General features: G+C 40.9%; 1 protein-coding gene across 4 annotated transcripts in view; it reads left to right on the top strand.

Moving 5' to 3' along the window:
• Positions 1-19,214, top strand: part of sash1a (SAM and SH3 domain containing 1a) — a 174,480-nt gene extending 155,266 nt beyond the window's left edge. The window contains exons 11-20 of one of the 4 annotated variants that reach the window (XM_085383033.1): positions 2,164-2,238; positions 2,432-2,575; positions 4,166-4,298; positions 5,089-5,258; positions 6,209-6,418; positions 8,461-8,611; positions 9,437-9,565; positions 13,612-14,630; positions 16,016-16,147; positions 16,531-19,214. In XM_085383033.1, coding sequence (XP_085239159.1) covers positions 2,164-2,238; positions 2,432-2,575; positions 4,166-4,298; positions 5,089-5,258; positions 6,209-6,418; positions 8,461-8,611; positions 9,437-9,565; positions 13,612-14,630; positions 16,016-16,147; positions 16,531-16,791 — 2,424 coding nt within the window. In that variant the 3' untranslated portion in view covers positions 16,792-19,214. The remainder of the gene's footprint in view (positions 1-2,163; positions 2,239-2,431; positions 2,576-4,165; positions 4,299-5,088; positions 5,259-6,208; positions 6,419-8,460; positions 8,612-9,436; positions 9,566-13,611; positions 14,631-16,015; positions 16,148-16,530) is intronic. The other 3 variants (XM_085383034.1, XM_085383035.1, XM_085383036.1) reach the window with 3 other exon arrangements.
• Positions 19,215-22,745: the final 3,531 nt, after the last annotated feature.

Raw genomic sequence — 22,745 nt, 5'->3', positions numbered from 1 at the left:
CAGAGGTTTTATAAGTGCCTTTTATAAATGTCAGATCCCTGAGGAACGCATGCACTTACAGATCAGTAGTCGCACTGATCCCTGTGGGTGCAGGGGATGTTGTACAAGCTCGGAGCTGCTCATCCTCATAATAACTGCAGCACATAACACTCAAAGACTTATTGAATGGGTTGACTCGTTAGGTGAACTTCAGTGACATAATAGTCGCCATGCTTATTGTCTTGCACATTTATAAGGCTGTGAATAGCAACAAAATGATGGAAAGGTCAGAAAACCTTAATCATCATACAGTGATTGTAAAAAGCCAGTAATGACTTTTTTGACTTTAACCCAAATGAAAGTAGTCTGGTGGAATTTTAAATATTTTAGTTCTTTTTGGCAAACCTTCCCTATAGAGGTTTGTCATGTGAGGTTATGAGGTTATTTGCACGTTGATCGAAAGTTGTCCACCATATTGGACATGATACACCACCAGTTATTCCCCAACTGGTTGGAGAGTGGTTGCAGAGTTCCACACTGTCACTAAGCTGAAATTGCTCGCAAAAAGGGTGCTGCATTGATTGCAGTTGCCTGCAGTTTACATAAGAAATGCCACCTTGTTTGCAAACACTTGCTAACTGCTAACCAAAGCAGCAGTAAAACTTACCACGAAAACCAGAAAAGTAAAAGTTCTGCCTTTGTGCTGCAGTCAGCTTGTTTCAGAAGATGAAATGTTTAATATGAAGGCCTTTGGTTTCCAGTTTGTGTCACAGTTTCACTGCCGTGCAACCTACAGGCGGAAATCAGCTAGTGACCAAAAAAAGGTTGTTGCCAACCAGATGGGGAATACTAATTTTGCCCTGACGACCGATGGTTACCAGATGGTTGTGGTCTCTAGGCTTGTGTGACTCGGGCCTTATTGACTTGACTCTGCATTGTCACCATAACCCTGTCACATGTCGAAAATGGTGGACAATTTAAAGTCACGTTGCTAGTAGTGATGTGTCTCAATAATCTGTGTATACCAGCAGAAATAGTGACACATAGAGGTAAAGACATAGTAGAGCTATCCTGCAGCTTTGAGGGTACCTGAATCCTATCGTGTTCTAGTGACGTCACTGGAGGTCGTTCTCATCCAAAAACTTTGAATTCACTTATTTCTGTTTTTGCTTTTCGTCTTCTTTTTTGGCCCGTGCCTCTATTGCAGATGTGATTTTTATTTTTCTTCTCTTTCTCTGTAATTATCTCCAAGAAACATCTTTTTTTTTTTTTTTTATCTGGGTGCATGTCCATTCCATTGAACACCATCATCACATTCAGGCTTATTTATGAGCATCTTTGCAACAGGTTATGTTTCCTGGAAAGCTGTGGCGTTGATCGCAGCATTAAACGTAAAGTAGAAAGGCCATTTTCTTAATGTGCACCGCTCACCCACTTGTTCAGGGTTGAGCTGAGCAGTTTTGTAATTGCTCAGAAAGCAAAAGGGAAATGCCATCACGTGCCCCACTTGAACTGTGAGCGTTGTTGGCAGATGCTTTGTGTGCATGTCCGTGTCTCCATCTTTGTGTTTAGAGTTTAACTTAGCAATTCGAATGAAAGAATTTATTTTTTCTTTACGTGTCGAAGTTCTCTGTTGTGTCTGCCTTTATTTAGTTTTTGATCTTGAGAAAAAAAATCCACATTTCTCTGTCCTCTCAGCAGAAACAGTTGGCTCTTTCTGAAAATGTTTCTGGCGAGACTAATATATTGTTGGCTCTATATGTTGTGCATGTTTGCTAACCATGGCCAACTGCATTGGGTTGAGATGCAAGGACTATATATATCCACATGTAAAAGTAGCTTAGCCACATCAAGAAAAACTTAATGTTGTCCGAGCATATCAGGGACCTTTCGGAGCCGACAATATAACAGCTCATTTGACTGGGACCAAGCAATAACTCGCAATTTTAAAGAGGAGCTAGTATAAAAGTTTGTTACATCATGTCTGTTGGCTGTCTGCAGTCCCATATGACATCATGCCCTCGCATATATGCGAACCATACATCCATGCGCATTAATCAAACTGCTGCCGTGTTGTGCCGAGCATGAATCACTGTGAGTTGACTCGTTGGGTGTGGAAGGGGAAGTTCTGTAACGTGGCCTGGTGAGTGTGACTCATTTGATTGTGTTTTGGCTCTCCCTCAGAGAACATGCAGCTTTGGAGGCTTTGACCTGTCCAACCGTTCCCTCCATGTGGTCAACGCAGGCAATGAGGCCAATGTAAGTGGTAATAAAACAGAAGAGCACGAGCTAAACTCTCCTGCTACGCTTAATCGCGCTGATTTCCCTTTTGTTTTTGTGATCTCTCTTGGTCCTAGTCGTACCCTGTGCAATCTGTAACGTCTCATTCCCATCTCCTCTCATCTGTCTTTCTGTCTTTTTCTGCTCTCGCTTTTCTATCTTGTGATCACAGAGTAAAGAGCAGGAGGCAATATACAGAGAAGTGGTCAAATCCCCCACTACGTCTCGGATTTCACTGGGCAAGAAAGTCAAGTCAGTGAAAGAGACGATGAGGAAGCGCATGTCGAAGAAGTACAGCAGCTCTCCTTCTGAGCAGGTTTGACATAAATATAACATGGATGCAGACGTGGATGCAGTTTTTGAATGCTTCATTTGTCCCTATCTTGGCCTTATTTTTCCTAGTATTTAAAATAAGGCTTTAAAAAAACAGTCCTATCGTGTACACATCTAAAGGATGTTTGCAGAGTAAGCTGCATATTCTGTCCATCAGCTGTGGCTGGGTTGGGAGTATTTATGTTGGTTACAAGATAAACAGAGAGCACTACGTCACATTCACATTTGGATTTCTCTCTCTGCTGTTCCCCTCCTGGACTAAGTGTCTTGGGTGGGGTGTTTGCTTCAAGTTGAGCTCAGGGAGTGATGCAAACCTCCCACAGGCCAGCACTTAGGAGATGGAGAGTTAAAGTATGCGAGTCTAAAAGGATCGTCTCCTTTGCACTGACCTAATTTTTCTGGGCATCTTCTCACTTTACCAGTGGCCTGTCCAGCTCCACAGTTTGATGTCACCTCATAGGACGTGTCATTAACATGCAGTCGGCCATCTGCTTGCCATGGTGGTCAAAGTGACCCAGATATCCTCACATGAGTCATGGAGATGCTGGTTGAGGAGGAGTGAAGAAAGATGAATTGCTATGTTACAGTTTGTCAGCTATTTGATAAACCACAGTGCCACCTAGTGGATTTATGAGACACGAACAGCAAATGTTGACCTGTCACTATATAAAAATATATATCACTGCTCCAAAGTTTACCTTCATTTCTCCAAAAGTTGATTCTGTTCATCTGGGCATAGCGTCTCCCACAAAACGCTATGTCCAGATGAACAGAATCAACTTTTGGAGATTTACTTACCTGGATGATTGAGCATACATCAATATGTTTACCTTCATTTAGAAATCCGTTTGATTTTCAAAGAAATTTTAATCATCTCATAAAGCCTGATGTTTGACCTGCACTAAGGTAAAGGAAGAACATAATAAACTTTATCAAGTAGCACAGTGTGACACTTGGGAGCATGGGAGTGATGCCAGCTGAAAATGGGTCTTCGTACATGTGCTCTTAAAAATCATAAATGACTAAAGCTAAGAACGAGCGGTTAATATTTACATCTTTCTAATCTGTTTTCTTTCAAAAAGAAACAGCACTAAACATTTGACCGACTGTCAATAAAAAGATGTCATGTTTTTATTGTTTTTAGACATTCAAAGCTTAGCTGAGAAGACTTGACCAATAATCAAAGGTTTTTCATCTAGTTGTTACTAATGTGTTCCTCATTTGCTATTCTCATTATGTTTAATGATTTGATTATGGTGTGAATAAATTAATGGGTTCATACTGTTTTTGTTTTTTGCCTCACGCACGCAAATGTTTAACCCCTAATCCTGCTAGCTGGTAAAAAATTTGATTAATGGCTTAAACAAAAAATGCTGACATTCCCTGTCATACCCTCACCTGCATTTTAACCAAGCTATGATTGTCTCCCTTACGTAATTTTCTTTTTTTTTTCTTGTTGTTATACGTCCACCTGCTGTTTATCACATGCTTTCGTCTCTTGAATGCAAAATCATTTGTGCCTTTCTCTTCCTTCGTTACACATCTGGATCTCTCCTTTCCATTTGTCTTTTAGTCCAGTCCAGATGCAGCCCCTGGTTCTCCACAATCCCCTCTGCCTGACACAGACTCTCTCGAGAAACCGAAGCTTAAGGCCGGAGGTTCTGTGGAAAGCCTGCGCAGTTCACTCAGCGGACAGAGTTCAATGAGTAAGACTTCTTTTAAAAGAACCTTTATTCAGACAAGGGTTTGACTGTGCAAACAGCTGCTTTCATATTTTTCCTACCCGATTCTGAATAAAAACTGTATTTAGGTTCTTTCAAATCAACAAATAATAAGGACAATTTATGCATTTGCATAGATTTAAACAAAAAAAATAGTTGTTTTGAGGCAGCCACAACACTAGATGGTGCTTATAGCATTTGCTGCTGGCTGGTTCTTCTCTGCTTCAGTTATGATTTTTGTGGCATGATTATACCCAGACCTACCACCTGATCCTTGTGTTATGGCCTTGGAGTCTTCAATTTTTTTTTTCTTTTAATCTCTTTAGCTATTTCATTTAATTACATTATTTGGAGTCTTCAACCTTGTGTTTTTTTGTGGAAAAAAAAAAATACACTGCATCACTTCAAGCTGTGGCTGAAATGAAGACTTGGCCAAGTTTCAGTGAGCCACAGAGCAGACACACAGGCCAGCATATGGTAATGATTAGACAGGAAGTCTTAGCTCTCATATTCCCACACGTCGACATGATTTCAACACACTTTACTCAGAATCAGAGGGAATGTGTTGTTTTTCCCAATAGTTTGTAATACAAGTGATGAAAACCCAGTTTTAAAGTTTCAATCACTGTAAAAAGTAAAGCTACCTGTTACCTATTGTCATGGTTATTGATGTAGAGTGTAATGGAAGGCCTGCACTTTTATTTCGAGAAGTTTAGTAATGGATTTATAGGCAACTATTTTGTAGCTTTTAACTATTTTGCCTCTCTATGCTCAGGTGGTCAGACGGTGAGCACCACCGACTCATCAACCAGTAACAGAGAAAGCGTGAAGTCGGAGGACGGCGATGACGAGGAGCCTCCTTATAGAGGACCATTCTGTGGCCGTGCCAGAGTCCATACAGACTTCACTCCTAGCCCCTACGATACGGACTCCCTCAAACTGAAGGTATTATTGGACACTGACAGTAGTGTGCAAAAGTTTTGAGCCACCCTTCATATCTCTGTTTTTCTACTGTGGAGCCAGATTTTCTTTTCATTTTTTACAGTGGTCTTGGGCAATAGTTCTCCAAACTGTCTGAAGGTGTTTCTTTGGACAGAATGAGTGGCTGTTTTTTTCACTCCTTTTGAGTCCAGTGTTAGTCTAGTTATTGTTGGTTGTTTTACAACTTAACACTGACTTATCGATCACCTGAGCATAAAAATGCTCCTAACTCAAGGCATGAGCCAGTCTAACAGCCTGTCACAATAACCCATAATGTGTTCCCATTTCTGTAGCGGACTCTCAGTAATAATAACAAAATAATATTTTTACCCAAACAAGCTGATTCTCAAAGCGTTATTATCTTGGCATAACCCGGCATGGTGTGCAGTGTTCCCCTAAAAAATTGGAGGAAATTCCTCAAGCGGAGGACACAAGAAATGGTGAAACTAAATAAAATATCTAGCGCAGATGAACAGTATCGGAAAGTCGTTTCTTTAAGAAATAGGAAAGAATCCAGCAAAGATCTGGCACTGCACATCTGTAAGGTGCGATGATTTGGGACTGCATTTTAGCCGGCGGTGCTTGGCATCATGTCTCAACTGATGGAATTATGCACGCAGAAAACTGCAGCCCTATTCTGACTTATCAGAAAAGCATCTGCTCTATTTTCAGCATGAGAATGAGCACGAACAAAACACACAATGGATGGATGGCTCAAGACTTTTGCACAATACTGTATGCTGCCTTGTAACTCTGAAAGTTTTTCTACTATAATCTATTTACAGATGTAATAATAGGCTTTCAGCATATTCCTTGCCCTCACAGAGACATTGAATCCTCTATCAGCCAAAGCGGTTTGAAACCTCAGGGTCAAATTTAAAATGTCATGCTCAGCTAACTTATCTTTTCTCCAGCGTGGGGATGTGATTGACATCATCAGCAAGCCTCCAATGGGAACGTGGATGGGCCTGCTGAACAACAAAGTAGGCACCTTCAAGTTCATCTATGTGGATGTGCTGACTGAAGAAGAGGAGAAGCCCAAAAGGCCAGTTCGGAGGAGGAGGAAGGGCCGGCCACCCAAACCCACTTCAGTGGAGGAGCTACTGGATCGTATCGATCTCAAGGTACATTACCAGCCAGATTTTGCCATGTATTGAAAGTGAAGTGGCTTTAATGTAAAAAGTTACGTTCGCTGGTTGCAATCAGTCGGCTGTCTTAACTGGATAATAAGCCCACCCATCTGGCACTTCGGTAAAAGCAAACAAATGCTTTGAAGCAAATGAAAATATTGTGTTAGGCAAATATCTCAAGCACATTTGCAGACAAGCGGAGATAAATATAGTATATCTAATTACAGGCTGCACAGCTTTGGATGTTTGATTTGCCACTGACGCATAAACATTAACACCCACACTGTGACTGCCACACCCCGACAAATAGTTCGCATCTTTCATCAAAACCTACACATCACTGTGAGCGTGATATCATTTCCTCCCACCCGGGCAGCCAGCAGGCCTCACTTCCCCAAATAGAGAGAGAAGTTTTGTGTGTTGTCTCTTTCATCCCATTCCAATTTGGTGGCCAAGCCGCAGATTAAAGATTAATGCTACTAAGCTGTGAATCTGGCTCTTATAAGTGCATCAGAGTGCTCATGTCCTCCCAGATTTGTGCAGTGGGGAACGGATGTTATACATGATATACAACCACAGTGCATTCATTTTTTCAGGTGGTTTAAATGGCAAAGAAAACGTGAGAAATAACTTCAAGCTCAACATTTTTCTCGATCTCTCCTTTTAGCCTGCCATGTCATCTTGAGCCCAGTAGCTAGAAACCTAAAAAGTGAAAGTTGGTTAGTGAATAAGGAAAAAAGACAAAATAATCCATTATCTTCAGATCATTTTTGGCTACCTCAGTGGCAGTTTTATACTAGATGTAAATCAATTGTAGTGAATGCCTCAGTAATCTTTTATAGTTCCAGCCTTTCTCAGGTTTTCCTCCGTTGCAGTATCCATCCCAGCAGGATAAGCTATCTAAGCACTAAATATTCTAAAATTGAGCTGTCACAGGCCAAAGTAGTAGTATTACTTTGTGTTTTTGGAACTTCTAGGCCAACATTTGGTTACACTGGAAAATCAGATTTCAACAGGGCCTCTCTGTAACTGAAGTGTAAATCTCCTCACCCCTGTTGTTTTCCACCAGTGGACTCTGCCAAATAGTCTTCGGATGTGGAGCGTGTTTACATATTTCAGCTGGCACAAAAACACAAAAAAATTGGTGAATGAGAGGAGCCAGCTGCCTGTGTTTGTGTTAGTTGGTGGTCCTTTGTTTAGTCCCGCATCATCCAGCAGAAACGGGACAGACCAACCTAGTTCTCTGCCCTGGACTCCAGCGCTGTAATTGATGGTCTTGCTCATGACACACGGTCTCAATATTTGTCCAACAAAAACGTGTGGGTCGCACAGGCGTGGAACCGAGCGATATTCAAAGTGGAAGCGGTCGCTGTGTTGCTGTCAGTGGACTTTGCGCTCACACGGGGTGTATCCCAAAATAAAATCAAAAAAACTTTCATTGTGTCACTTCAGATAACACAGTGGTTTGAGTGACTTGCTTTAGTGTGTGTTTGTGTTGGTGGGTAATACATTGACATCTGTGGTTGAGAAGTATTTTGATGAAACTCTTTGAACCCTCACTTGTTCCCACGTGTGTTGGTTTCCTTTTCAAAATCTTGCTTGCCATTTTGGTCACAGCCAGCTGTGGCCATGTTCTCCACGATGGTGATGCTAGCTCGCTCGTTTATTATTATTTTTGGCCTCATATATCTGTCACCATTTCAAAAGTTGCGCTACATTAAAATGTGTCGACAGATTAGCAGCCATAACAGAATTAGCTGTGGCGTAATGTGATTACATGGCACCAAAAATATCAAAATAGTAGTTCAGATGTTGCCCTGCAGTTTAAAAATGGAGACAGGAAATTATGAGCAGATGAAAAGTATCTGTTGTACAGAAGTTCTTCTTTTTGTTTTTGTTTTTTTAACCTGGTGAATTTTATGCTTCTGCTCCTGGTCGTGTGACTGAGATCAGTGTATTTTTCTTTAGTCTGCTGCATTTATTTTATTTGGTCTTTAAACAGCCTCGAGCTTAGCTTGTTGCTTTCTCTTGAATAGGATTACATGCCCACTTTCTTGTTCAATGGCTACGAGGACCTGGACACGTTCAAGTTGCTGGAAGAAGAGGACTTGGATGAACTGAACATCAGCGATCCTCAGCACAGAGCTGTACTGCTCACTGCAGTGGAGCTGCTGCAGGAGTATGACAGTAAGTAGACCGTTTAGACTGTTTCCATGAGTTTATGTTTTTGATTGTGGTTTTTTTATATAAGGACATCTTCATGTAACCTCAAAATATTGTTGTGTGCCAGAGTTTTTAGGATAACAGTGAAGGAAACCTGACAAACTGAAATATAAATTTAGATTTATGCAGCAGCAGATTACAGGAGCCAAACAGGGAAAGGGAAATCTGAAGGAAGTGACTAAAAAGTGGTCCCTCGTTTATCGCGGGAGTTACGTTCTAAAAATAACCCGCGATAGGTGAAATCCGCGAAGTAGCCAATTATTATAGATGTTTTAAGGCTGTAAAACCCCTCACTACACACTTTATACAGTTTTCTCAGACAGACATGAACATTTTCACACTTTTCTCTCTTGCTTAAACACTCTGAAAGTTCAAACCTTCGTAGAAAAATAAGTCCAGTATTATAGAATGAAACCAAAACATTTCGTCGACATTGTTGTTTGTTGGGGAGAAAACTTAAATACAACATACACTACAGCACTTCAGAGTCACACTGCCAGCGATCGAAGACTTATGTAAACTTGACAAGCTGAACGCATTCTGTACTGTATAGGAGACACGGCACGAGATTGATTGACAATGGTCTGCAGCCAATCAGGACACAGAACACAATGCACTGTTAAAAAAAAAAAGGCATTCAAAATTGCACAAAAAAAAAATCAGCAAAACAGTGAAAGGTGAACTGTGTTATAGCGAGGGACCACTGTATGTATTATGTATATATTATGAGAAAATAATACTTTAAAGTACAAGGAAATCATTTGCCTTTCTGTGACTTTCTGTGAGCAGGTAGCAGCGATCCAGAGCGCAGTGGAATGTCAGGTTCCCAGGAAAAGCTGCTGCTGGAGGGTCGGAGCATAGTGGGAGACTCCCCACGGGATTCTGGGTGCTACGAGAGCAATGAGAACCTGGAGAATGGTAACGCTTGCTTTACTTAGTTTATGCCACCATTACCCAAAGCCCACTGGGTATTAGGCTAACTAAGGCCTATTCTTGTTCTACTCTAGTCCTAGTACCACAGTGACTCCTTTGCCCTTTTCCTGTCTGGACCTTCACCTCTCTCCATCACTTGTATTGCACTGCATCTTAACACCCTGACCATGTCACTCCTTTGAATTAGCATCTTCCTAAAAGCTCATCTTTCCATCTGCCTTACCTTCCCCCAATCTTTACAAAGCCCTTATTCACTTCAGACACTTTTACTGTGCTTGCACTCTACTTTCTTCACCACTCTTTTCATCTTATAGGCATTCTTTATCATCAGTGCCTAAGTCCAGTTGTAACTGAGAAGGAGCCAAGCCCCAGACCACTAAGCCTAGTCCACCCCACAATACTGGGAACACAGAGGGGGACGCGCTCCCCAATGCACAAAACCGTTCTGAAGAGAACAAAATCACTGCCCACTCATGGACTCTGCTTCCCAACTGTCTCACCTGTGGGCGCAAGGCCTGTAGGTGGATACGAGGAAGACGCTTGTGAGCTCAGAGAATATTTCTGTTGAGTGTTTCTAATCCAGATATAAACTTGCAGAGTAGTTTGCCAGTGCACGCTTGAGCTTTCTTGCAGTGCTGATTCTCTCAGCCGATTGAAATTTAGACAAATTTAACAGTCAGATGTCAGATCACAGCTAGCAGCTCATCTTATCATCACCGATTCATTGTTTTATTTGTTTTGTTTATAGCGACCATATTGCACAGTCATATACAGTATGTGCCTAAAATGATGTGGATGAAAACATTTTCAAACTATAGTGCAGTTTTGTTGTTTTTCTTAGAGGTTTGGGGTCTTATTTTTCCAATCGATTGTGTACGTGTTGAGACTGGTCTCTGTATTCTTCCTCCACACGTAGGATCATTTTAACAGCTCAAACACTCACCGATTACTGCTTTTTTTCTGTATCTGTATGGCCCCAGTGTAACTACTGGTTTCCCTTTTATGTACATATATGTTGTTAAGGCTGAAGAGCAAAGCAAAGCTTAAATCTCTACTCTTGCAGTCTGCAAGAGTAGAGATTTAAGCTGTGGAATAAAACCACTTCTCTGATTAAAAAAGGACTCTGGTGCTGCTTGTTTGATTTCTGTTTCGCCTTTTTTGTCTGTTTTTCCTTTCATGCCTCTAAACGCTGTTCACAAACTAGCTCCTTAACAATTAGTAAACACTCTGCATTTCTTCTTGTGCTTTCAGGGCTCCACAGCTGTTCTCTCGGTACAAATCAGTAAGGGAAAAGTAGTCATTTTGTATTATTAGTATTGTGTAATCTAATGCAATTATTATTATTAATTTAAGATTTAGACCTGATACTAGATTTTCATATTTTCTCATGCAACATGCAATACTGTGCTAAAGTTTTGAGCCACACGCTTGTTTTTTGTTTTAAATATTTTGCCAGGAAATAGATGCTGTGATTTATAGAAATATGTGCAAACATATGTGGAAATACAGTTTTTGCCTTATATAATTCTAAAAAGCTTTAAAGTGAATTTGATATGGCTGCTTTTATTCTTAAACACAGCCTGAACTCTCTTAGACAAGCTGTTCCTGTCATTACTGTCAGTCTTCAATAGTTCTCCAGCCTTCTTGAAAGACATTAAAAGCTCTTCTTTGGATGTTCGCTGCCTTTTGTTCCAGTCTTGTTAAGATGATCCCACACTGCTTCAGTAATGTTAAGGTCTGGGCTCTGGGGATGCCAATCCATGATTGATAGCGTTTCATTGGGTGTGTTTGCAATCACTAAAATGCTGAAAAATGAAGCTGTTGCCTAAACCTGACAGTACTTTTAACCATTCATAGTTCCATCATTTTTGACAAGATCCCTGATGCATCTCTTAGTTCCTGTGTCGGGTCTTTGCTGGATATCTTAAGGACATGAGTTTCAGATGCTATTCATCTGCTGTACATATTCTTTTGGGCCTACCACTTCTTGTGTCTTCCACTTGTCCGGTTTCCTTATTTTTAAGGACACACTGCATTCAATGCTGAGATACATTTGATTTCCTGCCTATCAAACTTTTATCTTTGAAGTTCCTGTTGAATCTGCAAAACATTTACACAGGCCCGTTTAAAATTGGTTCTTTCTCAGTTGTCAGTTATGTGTAGACACAACACTAGTTCATGCTTTGAGTCGGGTGCCTTTTTGTGCTCGTCTGACTCACTAAACTCAAAAAAAATCTGAACCTGGTCAGGTATTGAAAAAGCAGTCAATGTCCAAAGAAAAAATATGCCCCAAAATCTGGAGAGCGATTGCTCAAGGCCATTTTTAAAAGCTATAAGAATGTCTGGCTCCTTCAGGGCAAAATATAAAAATAAAAGTGGTGGCTCAAGACTTTTGCAAAGTACCGTAATTAAAACAATTAAATCTGAATCTGGTAAATTTTGAGAAAAATGTGAATGAATACTTTTTAGGAGTAAATAATAGTATCCGGCATGTTATCTGGTATTTTATGACTTTTTATATCAAAATAAACTTGGTAGTAGTTACTATTAGAGGGAATGGGAAAGGCTTCCATTTCTTTTAAAGGATGTTTCCAACGTAAAGAATAGATTCATTAATATGCTATTGTATATTAATGAGTATTTCTGAATATTTATTTATCTAGAGTATTGGCAAAGGGCAGCATGAATTTTTATAATGGAAGATAACTCAAAACCAACCAACAGATGTCATTTAAACTTTATAATTTTGGGGAAAACGTCACTGTAGAGCCCTGAATGTCTGCTCTTCTTTAACATTCTGATTCCTCTGTATAGATGCAGCAGATCTTCCTCCAATCATTAAATAACTCGGTTATTAAAATACTCCTTTAATGCATTAATTAATGCTGGCTAAAAATATTATTTATAATATGTAATGTGTGTGTGTATGTGTATCATGAGTGCACACAGAACTTTTTTTTAACTGTATTTTTTTTATTAAACAAATCTTTTTGGGGGCATCAATGCAGTCCATTAAGGTATTTTCCCCCAAAAATGACTGAATGCCCAAACACATTTTCAGCTTATATTTCATTTATAATCTGAAAGATGCTAAATTAGTCACAGAACAGAGTTCAGCCAGTTACCTGTTTCCCATCTGTGTGCCGCTGTCACAGCAAAGTATAGTATCCTGACTAAAGAAATAATTAAATTTAGAGATTGTAATTAAGAGTGATGCAACGGTATGTGCATAATTATGCAATTATGTATTTAAAGGTATAGCTTACCATCCTTTTTAACCTTCGTAGTCAGTCAACAAACTTTTCTGATACACATGAGAACTGTTGAAGCATTTCTTGGGATTTCATCTATTGAACTCCTTCCTGTCATTCCACTGTTGAGTTGCACTATATGGCTCTCATCCATTTCATTCATCCATTTTGCTCTGTAAACCAAAGGATATATGGTAAGTTACTTCATACTTTTGTTCCAAGGCTTTTGAAGTCCCCCGTTCAGGCAGCTTTCTTTGGGGTTATTTCTATAGTGCCAACAAAAGTTCATGAATCAGAACACTTATCTTCATATCTCATCTTTAGAAGCCCTGTCTGCTTTTGACTGGCTAATGTTGTAAGGATATGATGTTTCTATCAGTTTTGTTTTTTTTATTTAGTTTTCAGACCCACAGGAAAGTGAGTATTGGTGTTAATTCATTTTTTTCCTCTAATAAATTTTTCTTCATTTTTGCAAAAAGTCATCACAGAGGACAGCAAATGTCTGTGGTGCAATAAATGGACAAATTGGAGTCCTGCAGTGTGCAAGCTGCTGAATTTTTACAGACATAAAAATGTAAAACAGTTGGGAGGAAAGGCAACCAAGACAGTAAAGAACACTCATGCTGAGTCATGCACGGTATTTGCATGAATAGAGTATTTATATTAGCGCAAGTCTTTCCATGAGAAGTGGAAGAGTGAGAAACGTATTCACTGTAAAGAGGGAGAAACCTTGGAAACTATCTAGAGTTCAAAGCTAAGAGAATTTTTTTTATTTTCCAGGTAAAAGCAGGAAAGCAACCAGTCATTTTTCAGCAGGACACCAGTCTCCAGATTACCCAACACTGCCCATGACTCTTTCTACAGAGGCTCTTCAGCAGAACAGCAAAAATCAGCGCACAAAGTTTCCAAAAAGTTTCTTCATCAAGCCCTCCCTTAAGGGCTTCAACCTGCTCGGGCTGCGAAAAGCCCAAAGACGGTCTCCAATCCCAGCCAGCCGCAGCTGCGAGGACCTTGATGGTCCCCCGCAGCCCACCGGACCCTGGAAGCGCTCCCACTCTCTGGGAGATCTGCAGAACTTTGAGCAGAAGAACGATCTCAGTGTGGAGCTTAAGCTTAGTAAGGAAATACCCAAATCAGGCAAAACTAGCCCCATCAAGCCCTGTAGAGACGCCGTTTCTCCAGCTCAAAATGGGACTCCAACGGTTAGTCCTAAAGGAAGGGCTGATAGGCCGCCAGTACCCTCACAGCTTCGCCTACGCTCTTCTTGTCCAACATCAATGTCCTCCAACCCTCCAGAGCCCCTTTCCAGCCCCACTCCAAGTCCTCCTGATTCTAGTGCTAGTGGGGAGAGGGTGATGCGGACTCACCCCAAAAAGCCTCCCATCCCTCCCCCTGTACCTGCAAAGAAATCTAGAGAGAGACTAGCCAATGGCCTTCGTCACCCCCCTCTCTCCCTTCCCTCCTCGCCATCCCCTACCGCCTCGCCTACCCACTCCTTCAATCGCTCTCAACCCAGCAGCCCTATAATCCGCAGCCCTGGCCTGAGTGCCCCTGCTCTGCCTCCCAAGACCCCAAGTACTCCAGCCAGTCCATGTGCCACCTCATCAGCCTCATCCATGGGCGAGGAATCCGGCACTCCACCAGCGGTGCACCCTCCCTGGCTCTCAGATCTTGGAGGCAAGATGGCTGTTACGAGGAAACTTTCCCATACCAAGATAGGTCCTGATCTTTTTACCCTCCTGGAGCAACGGCTGCAGAGTGAGGGCATTGATCTTACCGAGGAGCCCTACTCTGACAAGGTTAGTTAAGCATCATCTAAAACATGAAAAGTTACCTCATATTTTACATTACAAATTACATTTTACTTTCACTGGTGATAGATGAATTTATAACCAGTTCAGATACCATTAAAATGAAGGGTGACAGTTTAACATTGAATCATTAAAAAGCTTAAAACTGGTTTCCTTCAGTAACTGTTTGTTCTTGAAGCAGAAGTTTTTGTGCTGAAAAATAGATGTACACACACAGATAGGATATTTGGTTTTTAAAAAGAATCACATCCTTTTCAGTGCTCAAGAAAAATATTTGATTTATAAAAATCCAAACCACCTTCAGGCCATACTTTTCTGGCGTCAGGGTCTTTTGGTTCAGCATTGTAACATGCCTAACTTAACTCAGTCATAATTTTACCGAAGCTCTGATCCAAATAATTTTGTGTTCAGGGCAAAAACATGAGCAGCTTGCTTTTGGAACTTGGTTTAAAAATAGACGCTAATAGAGTCTAGAGTCTGTGTGTTTCTCATTGTGTGCGCATGCCGTTTTATATCTAAAGGCATTTATTTGTGAGTGTGTGTGTGTGTGTGTGTGTGCATGCGCAATAATAAATATGCTGGAGCTGAGAAGGAAAGACTGTGGCTTGAGTCTCACTATGATGCGGTTCAGACTGTTAAGTTTATGGGCTGAATCTTACTGAAGGCAGACGGGGTTATAAAACCTCCTGGCTCTTGCCAGACCCCAGGCTGGGCCCCTTGAACATGTTGGAGCCCCCAGCACTGGCAAGAAAACAACACATATGCAAACAGAGGCATCAAGTGATGAGGTGAGAAGTGGGGCCCTCGACCACAGCAGAGCTCTGCTGGATTCCTGTTAGTCATAAGTGGACTGGCAGAGACATGAGAGGCGCATTGTCTTACTAGCAACGTGTGCCAGTGCGCCTTGAGGCTTCACTCTGGCTGTCAGAAGTCAGTTAGGTAACTTAATGAATGATTTAGATTATGAGTGAATCAGTATCTACAGATTTCAGTGAAGGAGGGCGTTAGGGCATGGCTAGTAGAGATTGTAGGGGGGGGGGGAAAGAAGATGAAAGTGTTTTGCGATTTGATGGAGCAGCATAGCAAAGTTTTGAATGAAGGTAGGAAATAGGACAGGACCCAGGGGTTCATACATTCCTGGTGAAGGAGCAGATGGACACTTTTGGATGACACTGATGTTGGAAATGGGGAGGAGGTGATTTGCATGAATAGCTGTCTAAAAGGTCAAATGAAAGAATAGACGTTTCAAAGAACAGGAACGCATTTGCTTATTGATTTTAGAAGGCGTTTAATGATACTAGCTTTAAGTGGTTTCAAAGTGTTGTTCTCTCCTAGCCATATTCAATGTCTTTCTCACAACTTTCCTCCTTCAGCACGGCCGATGCGGCATCCCCCACCCGCTGGTACAGCGTTACTCCGAGGATCTGGAGCAGCCAGTCAAAGACGTGGCGTCTACCATAGACCAGCTCAGAGTCAAAGAGCTCCGTAAACAACACCGCATGGCTGTAAGGGAACAATAATTATCCTGAGTGTTTCGATAGAGTCCACTTTTGGGCAATTTTATGCATTTTAGTGTGAGATAAATGCTGTGAGGCTTTTCTGAAATGTAACAATGAAGCCTGGAAAATTGGTCAGTTCGAAGGACCAAAAGCCATTGTTGGGGTGAAGTGCAAATTACGGTTGTTTGGCTATCTAATGGTCCAGCTAAATGTGGAAATAATAAAGGGAATGGCTATGTAATTACTGTTATGAAACAACAGTAAAAGCACTAAAGATGTTAATAGAGCCTCATGAGTTGTTCAGAAACAGAGCTTTCGGGCCAAAGTTGCCTACAAAATGCACCATCATCCTGTGAAACTAATGATTTTTAAACCACTGTGTCACTCAGATCCCCTCTGGAGGTTTGACGGAGATGTGCCGAAAGCCTCCCACCTTAGGAAACATCAGCACAGTCTCCGATTGGCTCATCTCCATCGGCCTACCCATGTACTCCACAACTCTGGCAACAGCAGGGATTGACACGCTGAGCCGCGTGGCCTTGTTAACCGAGAGCAGTGCGTGGGAAGCTGGGGTGCGGGACGAACGTCACGTCCGCCGCCTGATCTGTGAGGCGCGATCGGTCCACGCACACAGAGAGGTTCAGTCGTAATCATGCTGGTGGAGTCGAGTCGCATCAACTCACTGATCCGCACCATCTCGTGGTCAGTAGGTGGCCTTGGGTAAATTGGCCCTCGCGGCACTACAGCGTTTCTTCTCGCACATGTTAAAGACATATCCTGCTCTCTGATTTTTTTTTTCCTTTCTCTTTTATCACGCTGTCTTTTTTCCAAATGTTTACGACATCGAGGAGTTCCTCCAAACAGCCAAGACAAGATATCAGATGCCTTTAAAAGAAAAAAGACAAAAAAGACTGTAGACTCACTGTGTGGGATGACTTCCATTCTGAAGACATCTCCCAAAGTCTTAAAATAAAGACTTGGATCTGCCTTTAAGGAAGATAGCACACAGGGTTTTTTTTTTGTTTTTTTGTTTTTTTAAGGATGGATTTTTTTTTTAAAAAGAAAACCAAGAAAGACTATTTTCTGCATATTTCATAAGTGCTTCATTTTTCATCTGTCGTGTGGCAGAGGCAACTTAATCTGAGGGTCATTTAAGGAAGTAGCTCAGCCAAAGCGACATAATTCGATGTTTGCTTCCCACTAATAGTTTCACGATGACGCGACACATTTAATATCTGGACTGTTAATCGACTAAATACACACACCAAACAATGGCTTCGAGGTGGCTTATTTTGTGTCATGCTTATATATTGTAGCATAGTGCACATCTTAATTTCAAAATGACTCGTGTTAAAATTTGTGTTTTGCGTTTTGATCGTTGCGGGCTTACTTCGAGCCCACCCTGTCATTTTATAGTTCTGTATTTTATACTTTACCCTTTCACAACAATATCCTGGATGGGCACTTTGCTCTTATATAACGTCTTAAAGAAAGCTCTGTTTTGCTGTAGAATTTACAATCACCTCTTGCTGAAATAATACATTCCCTGGTGTGTCAACGGACCTTTTAAGTTGCCTTACCATTATGATTGAGGAGCTACAAAGACTGAGACTGAACTGTGGCATATATCCTATACTATACATATTATACATGCATTCTCAACTAGATCATTTCACTGATATACATGGATGTGGAGCCCAGAACATGTTTCTAAGTGATTGAAGTGTTCATTCCAGTGAAGCCAGGCTAATACCACAACACCACAGGCTTGCCACAGGCATGACCATTGCTTGCTGAACATCTCTGGACCATATTAAAACACACTGACTGTACGCGTTACAGAGGGGTTATGGAACCGGGAAGCACGAAGACACAGCTGACGTCTGGGCTGTCAGGTCCCGAATTTACTGGACTGTCGACAATGGCTGCAGCGTTGAGGAATTTAAATCATAGCAGAACAATAAGCTGTGTGGGATGTATTTTCTTTTCTTCAAATCAATGCTAGTATGAGTTGTCAAACAGTTAAAAGGAATGGTCGATGCAAGCTGTCACATCAGGTGAAAAGCTGACCTCCGTGTTCAGAAAAACAAGTTTTAAAATTCAGGGAAATGCTGAGCGAGGTCGGCCTGAGGGGGGAGGGAATCTTGGGATCAAAAACACAACTGAAACTATCCAGAATCTCATTAGTCTTTCGTTTGCGCACGCTAAATGAAACTGAACAAATAAATATTATTTCTCTCCCTCCCTTTTTATTTCTAACAGTTATAACTTTTGTAGCCAGAATCAAGCTGATGACTTACTTCATTTCATTAATCGAAATTCTGAACAACAGTTACTCCAAAATTTAGAGGTTATGTTTTGCAGTGGGCACTTGGCAGGCAGATGGATCGATGGATATACGATGCCTTTTTTCCTCTCAATCAAAGTGGTGCTCTGGGCTAAGTGAGGAGAGGGGGTCGTTAGTAGAAGACCCGAAAAGTGTTTTGTAAAGATTGAAAATACTGACACTGTAAATGCACTTTAGATGGTCTAACTGTTTTATAGGCAAAAATTGGCTACATTTTGTTCACAGGTCCATTAATGGACAACTTTGTCAGGTAATGTAAAGAGTTTCAAAGGGGTTATGCTGGTATTTTAATGTAGTATTGAGTTCCCAATGCCAAGTTTAATTCAACTGAGTTCCAGTTACTCACTTCCAGTTTGTTTTGCAACCTAAATTCTTAATTACATATATGAAATGCTTAGCAGAAGTTGCACATTCTGTATATGTAATTGATATTTAAATAACTTATTTTTTGCTTTTTTTTTTTCATGTCATCTTGTAATTAGCTGTATTATATGAATAGCAATACCTTCCTGCGTAATGCATATTGCTTTAGCCAGTAAGGAGCGACAGTATGTATTGTAAAATATGTGTACAAATAATTTTATTTGGTTTTCATCTACCTAATGATTGTCCATACAGATTTGCCTGTGTATTGAAACAACAAAAGCAATGTCCATAACTATTTGTCATTCTGAAATATAATAAACTGTTTCTTGCAATGACTGTGGCCTGCTCATTGCAACTATACAGCTGTACCCACAAAGGCAAAGTAGTGGAAAGCTATGTGTAAGCTATACACTGGCTTTGGGCCTGTGTGCTGGACTGTTGAGATCTGTTTTAAATATATATTAAAACAATAACCTAAAAAAACCAAAGACCCAAGACTTGCACTGTACTGAGCGCATTTTGTTTTTAGAGAACTTGCTTGTGCCACAGAAAACTAATAAAGAGGCAAGAGATGATCTGTTATCATGTTTGGAATTGGCAGATCTGAATAACCTCATGTAGATACTATAATGCCAAAGGCTCAGTTGGCAGAACTCTGTAAAGACAAGGAGCTTAGAAACAGTGTCTTTTGTCTGGCTCATAATGCCTCATTTCAAAAACTATACACACATCAGCTCATGACAACAAGATCCAAAGCAAATTTGTTCTGCAGGCAGTCTGTCTAGCCTTTGTTGCAGTGCAGCTGTTGACAGCGAAAGCGCACTGAGGTTTTCCAGTCTTAGTGTTGAGTCACAAATGGATAAAGAGCAGAGTGTAAACCCCGGTTTGGTTATATGTCCCCCCCCCATCCCTGTCGATGACTGCATGCGTCATTTGGGAGTCGATTTTACTTGCATGGCAGTCATCTCGGCTCATGTCTATCTTTCTTCGGAGTGAAAACGCAGCTAAACAAGCATTTCCTTCAAGATGGATAAGATCAAAAATATGTGATGGCTGCAAAAGAAACCCTCCAACAAATAAGCAGCAACAGTTCAACAATCTCTTATAGTTTTATAGTCTTATAGTTATACTTTATGCCTACCCGACTCAATGTCAGAAAGAACCACTGCTCATTGAAACTGACATATTTCAGGGGGAAAGGTTTACAGTGAACCTTGTCTGCTTTAGCTGATTTGCCATTATTCTGAATCACTTCTCTTTCCAAGCTTTTGAATGGATGCTGTATAACTTCATCTTGCCACAGCCTATAATGAAAGCTCCCTAAGATCCTGAGGGATTCTTGATAGAACAATCCACCATACATGATACCTCATTGGCCATTTTATTAGGTACACATCTAACCATGCACTTATGCGTCAGCATATCAATGTATTTAGGTGTGCAGTATTCAGAAATTGCTGCTCTACTGGGATTTTTTCACATAACCATCAATAGGTCCTAATAATAGAAAATATCCGGTGAGCAGAGTTCTCTGGGTAAAAATGTCTTGTTTAGGTCAGAGGATAGCCAGACTGCTTTGGGCTGATAAGTAGAAACTGTTAAAGTGCAGAAGACCATCTCTGAACAGACAACATGTGTAAGACCAACTGAGTGTCATTTCTGTCAGCTAAGATCAAGAAATCCAGGCCACAATTCACACACGTTCACCAAAAATTGGCTGATCTGATGATTCTTGATTTAAAGTAAACATAAAACCATGGCTCCGTCATGCCTTGTATCAACAGTTCAGGCTGCTGCTGGTGGTGTAATGGTGTAGGGCAGGGGAACTCCAGGCCTCAAGGGGCTGGTGTCCTGCAGGTTTTAGATGTGTCCTTGATCCAACACAGCTGGATTAAATGGTTAAATTACCTCCTCAACATGTCTTGAAGTTCTTCAGAGACCTGGTAATAAACTAATGATTTGATTCAGGTGTGTTGACCCAGGGTGATATCTAAAACCTGCAGGACACCAGCCCCTTGAGGCCTGGAGTTCCCCACCCCTGGTGTAGGGAATACTTCCTTGGCACTCTTTGAGCCTTTTGGTACTATTTTAGCATTCTTTAAAAGCCACAGCCGACATGAGTATCATTACTCACCACAGCGTACCCATCTTCTGATGGCTACTTCCAGCATGGTAACATGCTATTACACGAAGCTCAAATCATCTTAAACTGGTTTCTTGAACATGAGAATGAGTTCACTTCACTCTAATGGCCTCCACAGTCACAAGATCTAAATCCAGTAGATCACCTTTGGAATGTGGTGGAATGGAGGATTCACATGATGGATGTGTAGCTGGCATGTCTGCAACTGTGCTATTCTAGGAGCTTGGAAAGAAAGCAACTCGTCTTTAAGTTTTTTGAAAGTTCAAGAAACTTCAAAAGGTCCAGTCGCTTTCTTTCCAAGCTCCTTAGACTACCACGACCTGGATGACTGAGAACTGACATGAAGAAATCAGATGTGTGATTTCCTCATGCCAGTATAGACCAAAATCTCTGAGGTGTGTTTTGAACTTTGGAGGTGCAAGGGGTGCAAGTCAGTATTAGCAAGGTTTACATAATAAAGTGACCAACGAGTGTGACTGGATCATTGTGGACTTCATCAAAAGCAGGAACCACCAGCAAATTTAGTCCCATGAGACTGAGAGGTGTCCTCATTATCCCAAGATTCTACAAAACACAGTGATACATTGAAGACAATGCAATACTTTAATCCATCATTAAATTTGTTTGCACCGTTTATCCCATAAAAGAGGTCGATATTGATTTAAATAACTCCACCACCACAAGGTTTGTTGTGCAAAACTGAAGTTCATTTTCTGTTCCTCTTGGTATTTTTCAAGCTTTTACTAATCTGTATAGTTCACACAAATCTTTGAGGAGTCACAGCTTGGTTCGCAGATGCACAGTGCATCTATGTTAAAGCGCAAACTCAAAGAAACGTCAGTAGTACTACAGTCCAAAGATATTACTGACCAACACAGAGTTGGTCAGTAATATCTTTATAGTATCTTCATAGTAGTCTTTTAAAGTTAAGATGGCTTAAAAGTAAACACATCTAAATGACCAACATCTGAAACATTCGCAGTGGCCTTGCAGACTATGAGCTTCCTCTTGGTGCATGTGAGACTTGAAACACATCAAAAGGAGAAGACTTTTGGAGCCATGTCCAGTAATTCTAATTAGACTACGCCTGAGGTACTGTGGTGTCCTCAGTGCTTTCCATACTGTAGTACCATGAAATAAACTTCTGTGCTGTATGGCAGATTTTGACTAAATTCCTTATTTTTGTGTCTAGCTTGCATTATGCTGTTCATTTCAGTGTGCGCACAGTTTTTTCTCTATTCCTCTTTATTACATTTGCCCTGTGGAGTCAAATTGTTGTCACAGCTCCTGTGTAGCTGTCAAGGAAATAGTTACTGTTTTGAATGGCCTCCTAAGTACAGGTGTAGTGTAATGGTGGGTTCTGGCTGTGCTGTGGAAAGCAAAGCTTCTAACAACAGGCCTGAGGGGGAAAGAGAAAGTTACGACATACACACACACGAGGGGTGAGCAGATAAACTTACTCGGTAGCTTCTTTTTAACATTTATCAGACAAATACTTCCTTTTCATTTGGTGATAAGACAATTTTAAGCTTTTTCCGAGTAATGACCGTTTTATCAGAGAATATAAACTTTTCCGTCTGTTTTTTAAAGCCTTTTTTTTTTCAAAATTTTCTGTAAACACAAATTACAGAACTACGATTATTTTTTTTTTTTTTAAAGCTGCTGCATGATAATTGACTCGTTTCCACCGATATCATATGAGAGTCCGCTCCCTGGCCTTTAGGCGACGCTGTTTTACGCACTGCAAT

This window comes from Rhamphochromis longiceps, linkage group LG15 (assembly GCF_057381845.1).
Source record: "Rhamphochromis longiceps isolate RC_006_pf linkage group LG15, R_longiceps_female_GT1.1, whole genome shotgun sequence".
Taxonomy (NCBI): Eukaryota; Metazoa; Chordata; class Actinopteri; order Cichliformes; family Cichlidae; genus Rhamphochromis; species Rhamphochromis longiceps.
Note: the sequence above shows the minus strand (reverse complement) of the source record. Positions and strands in the feature narration are given on the sequence as shown.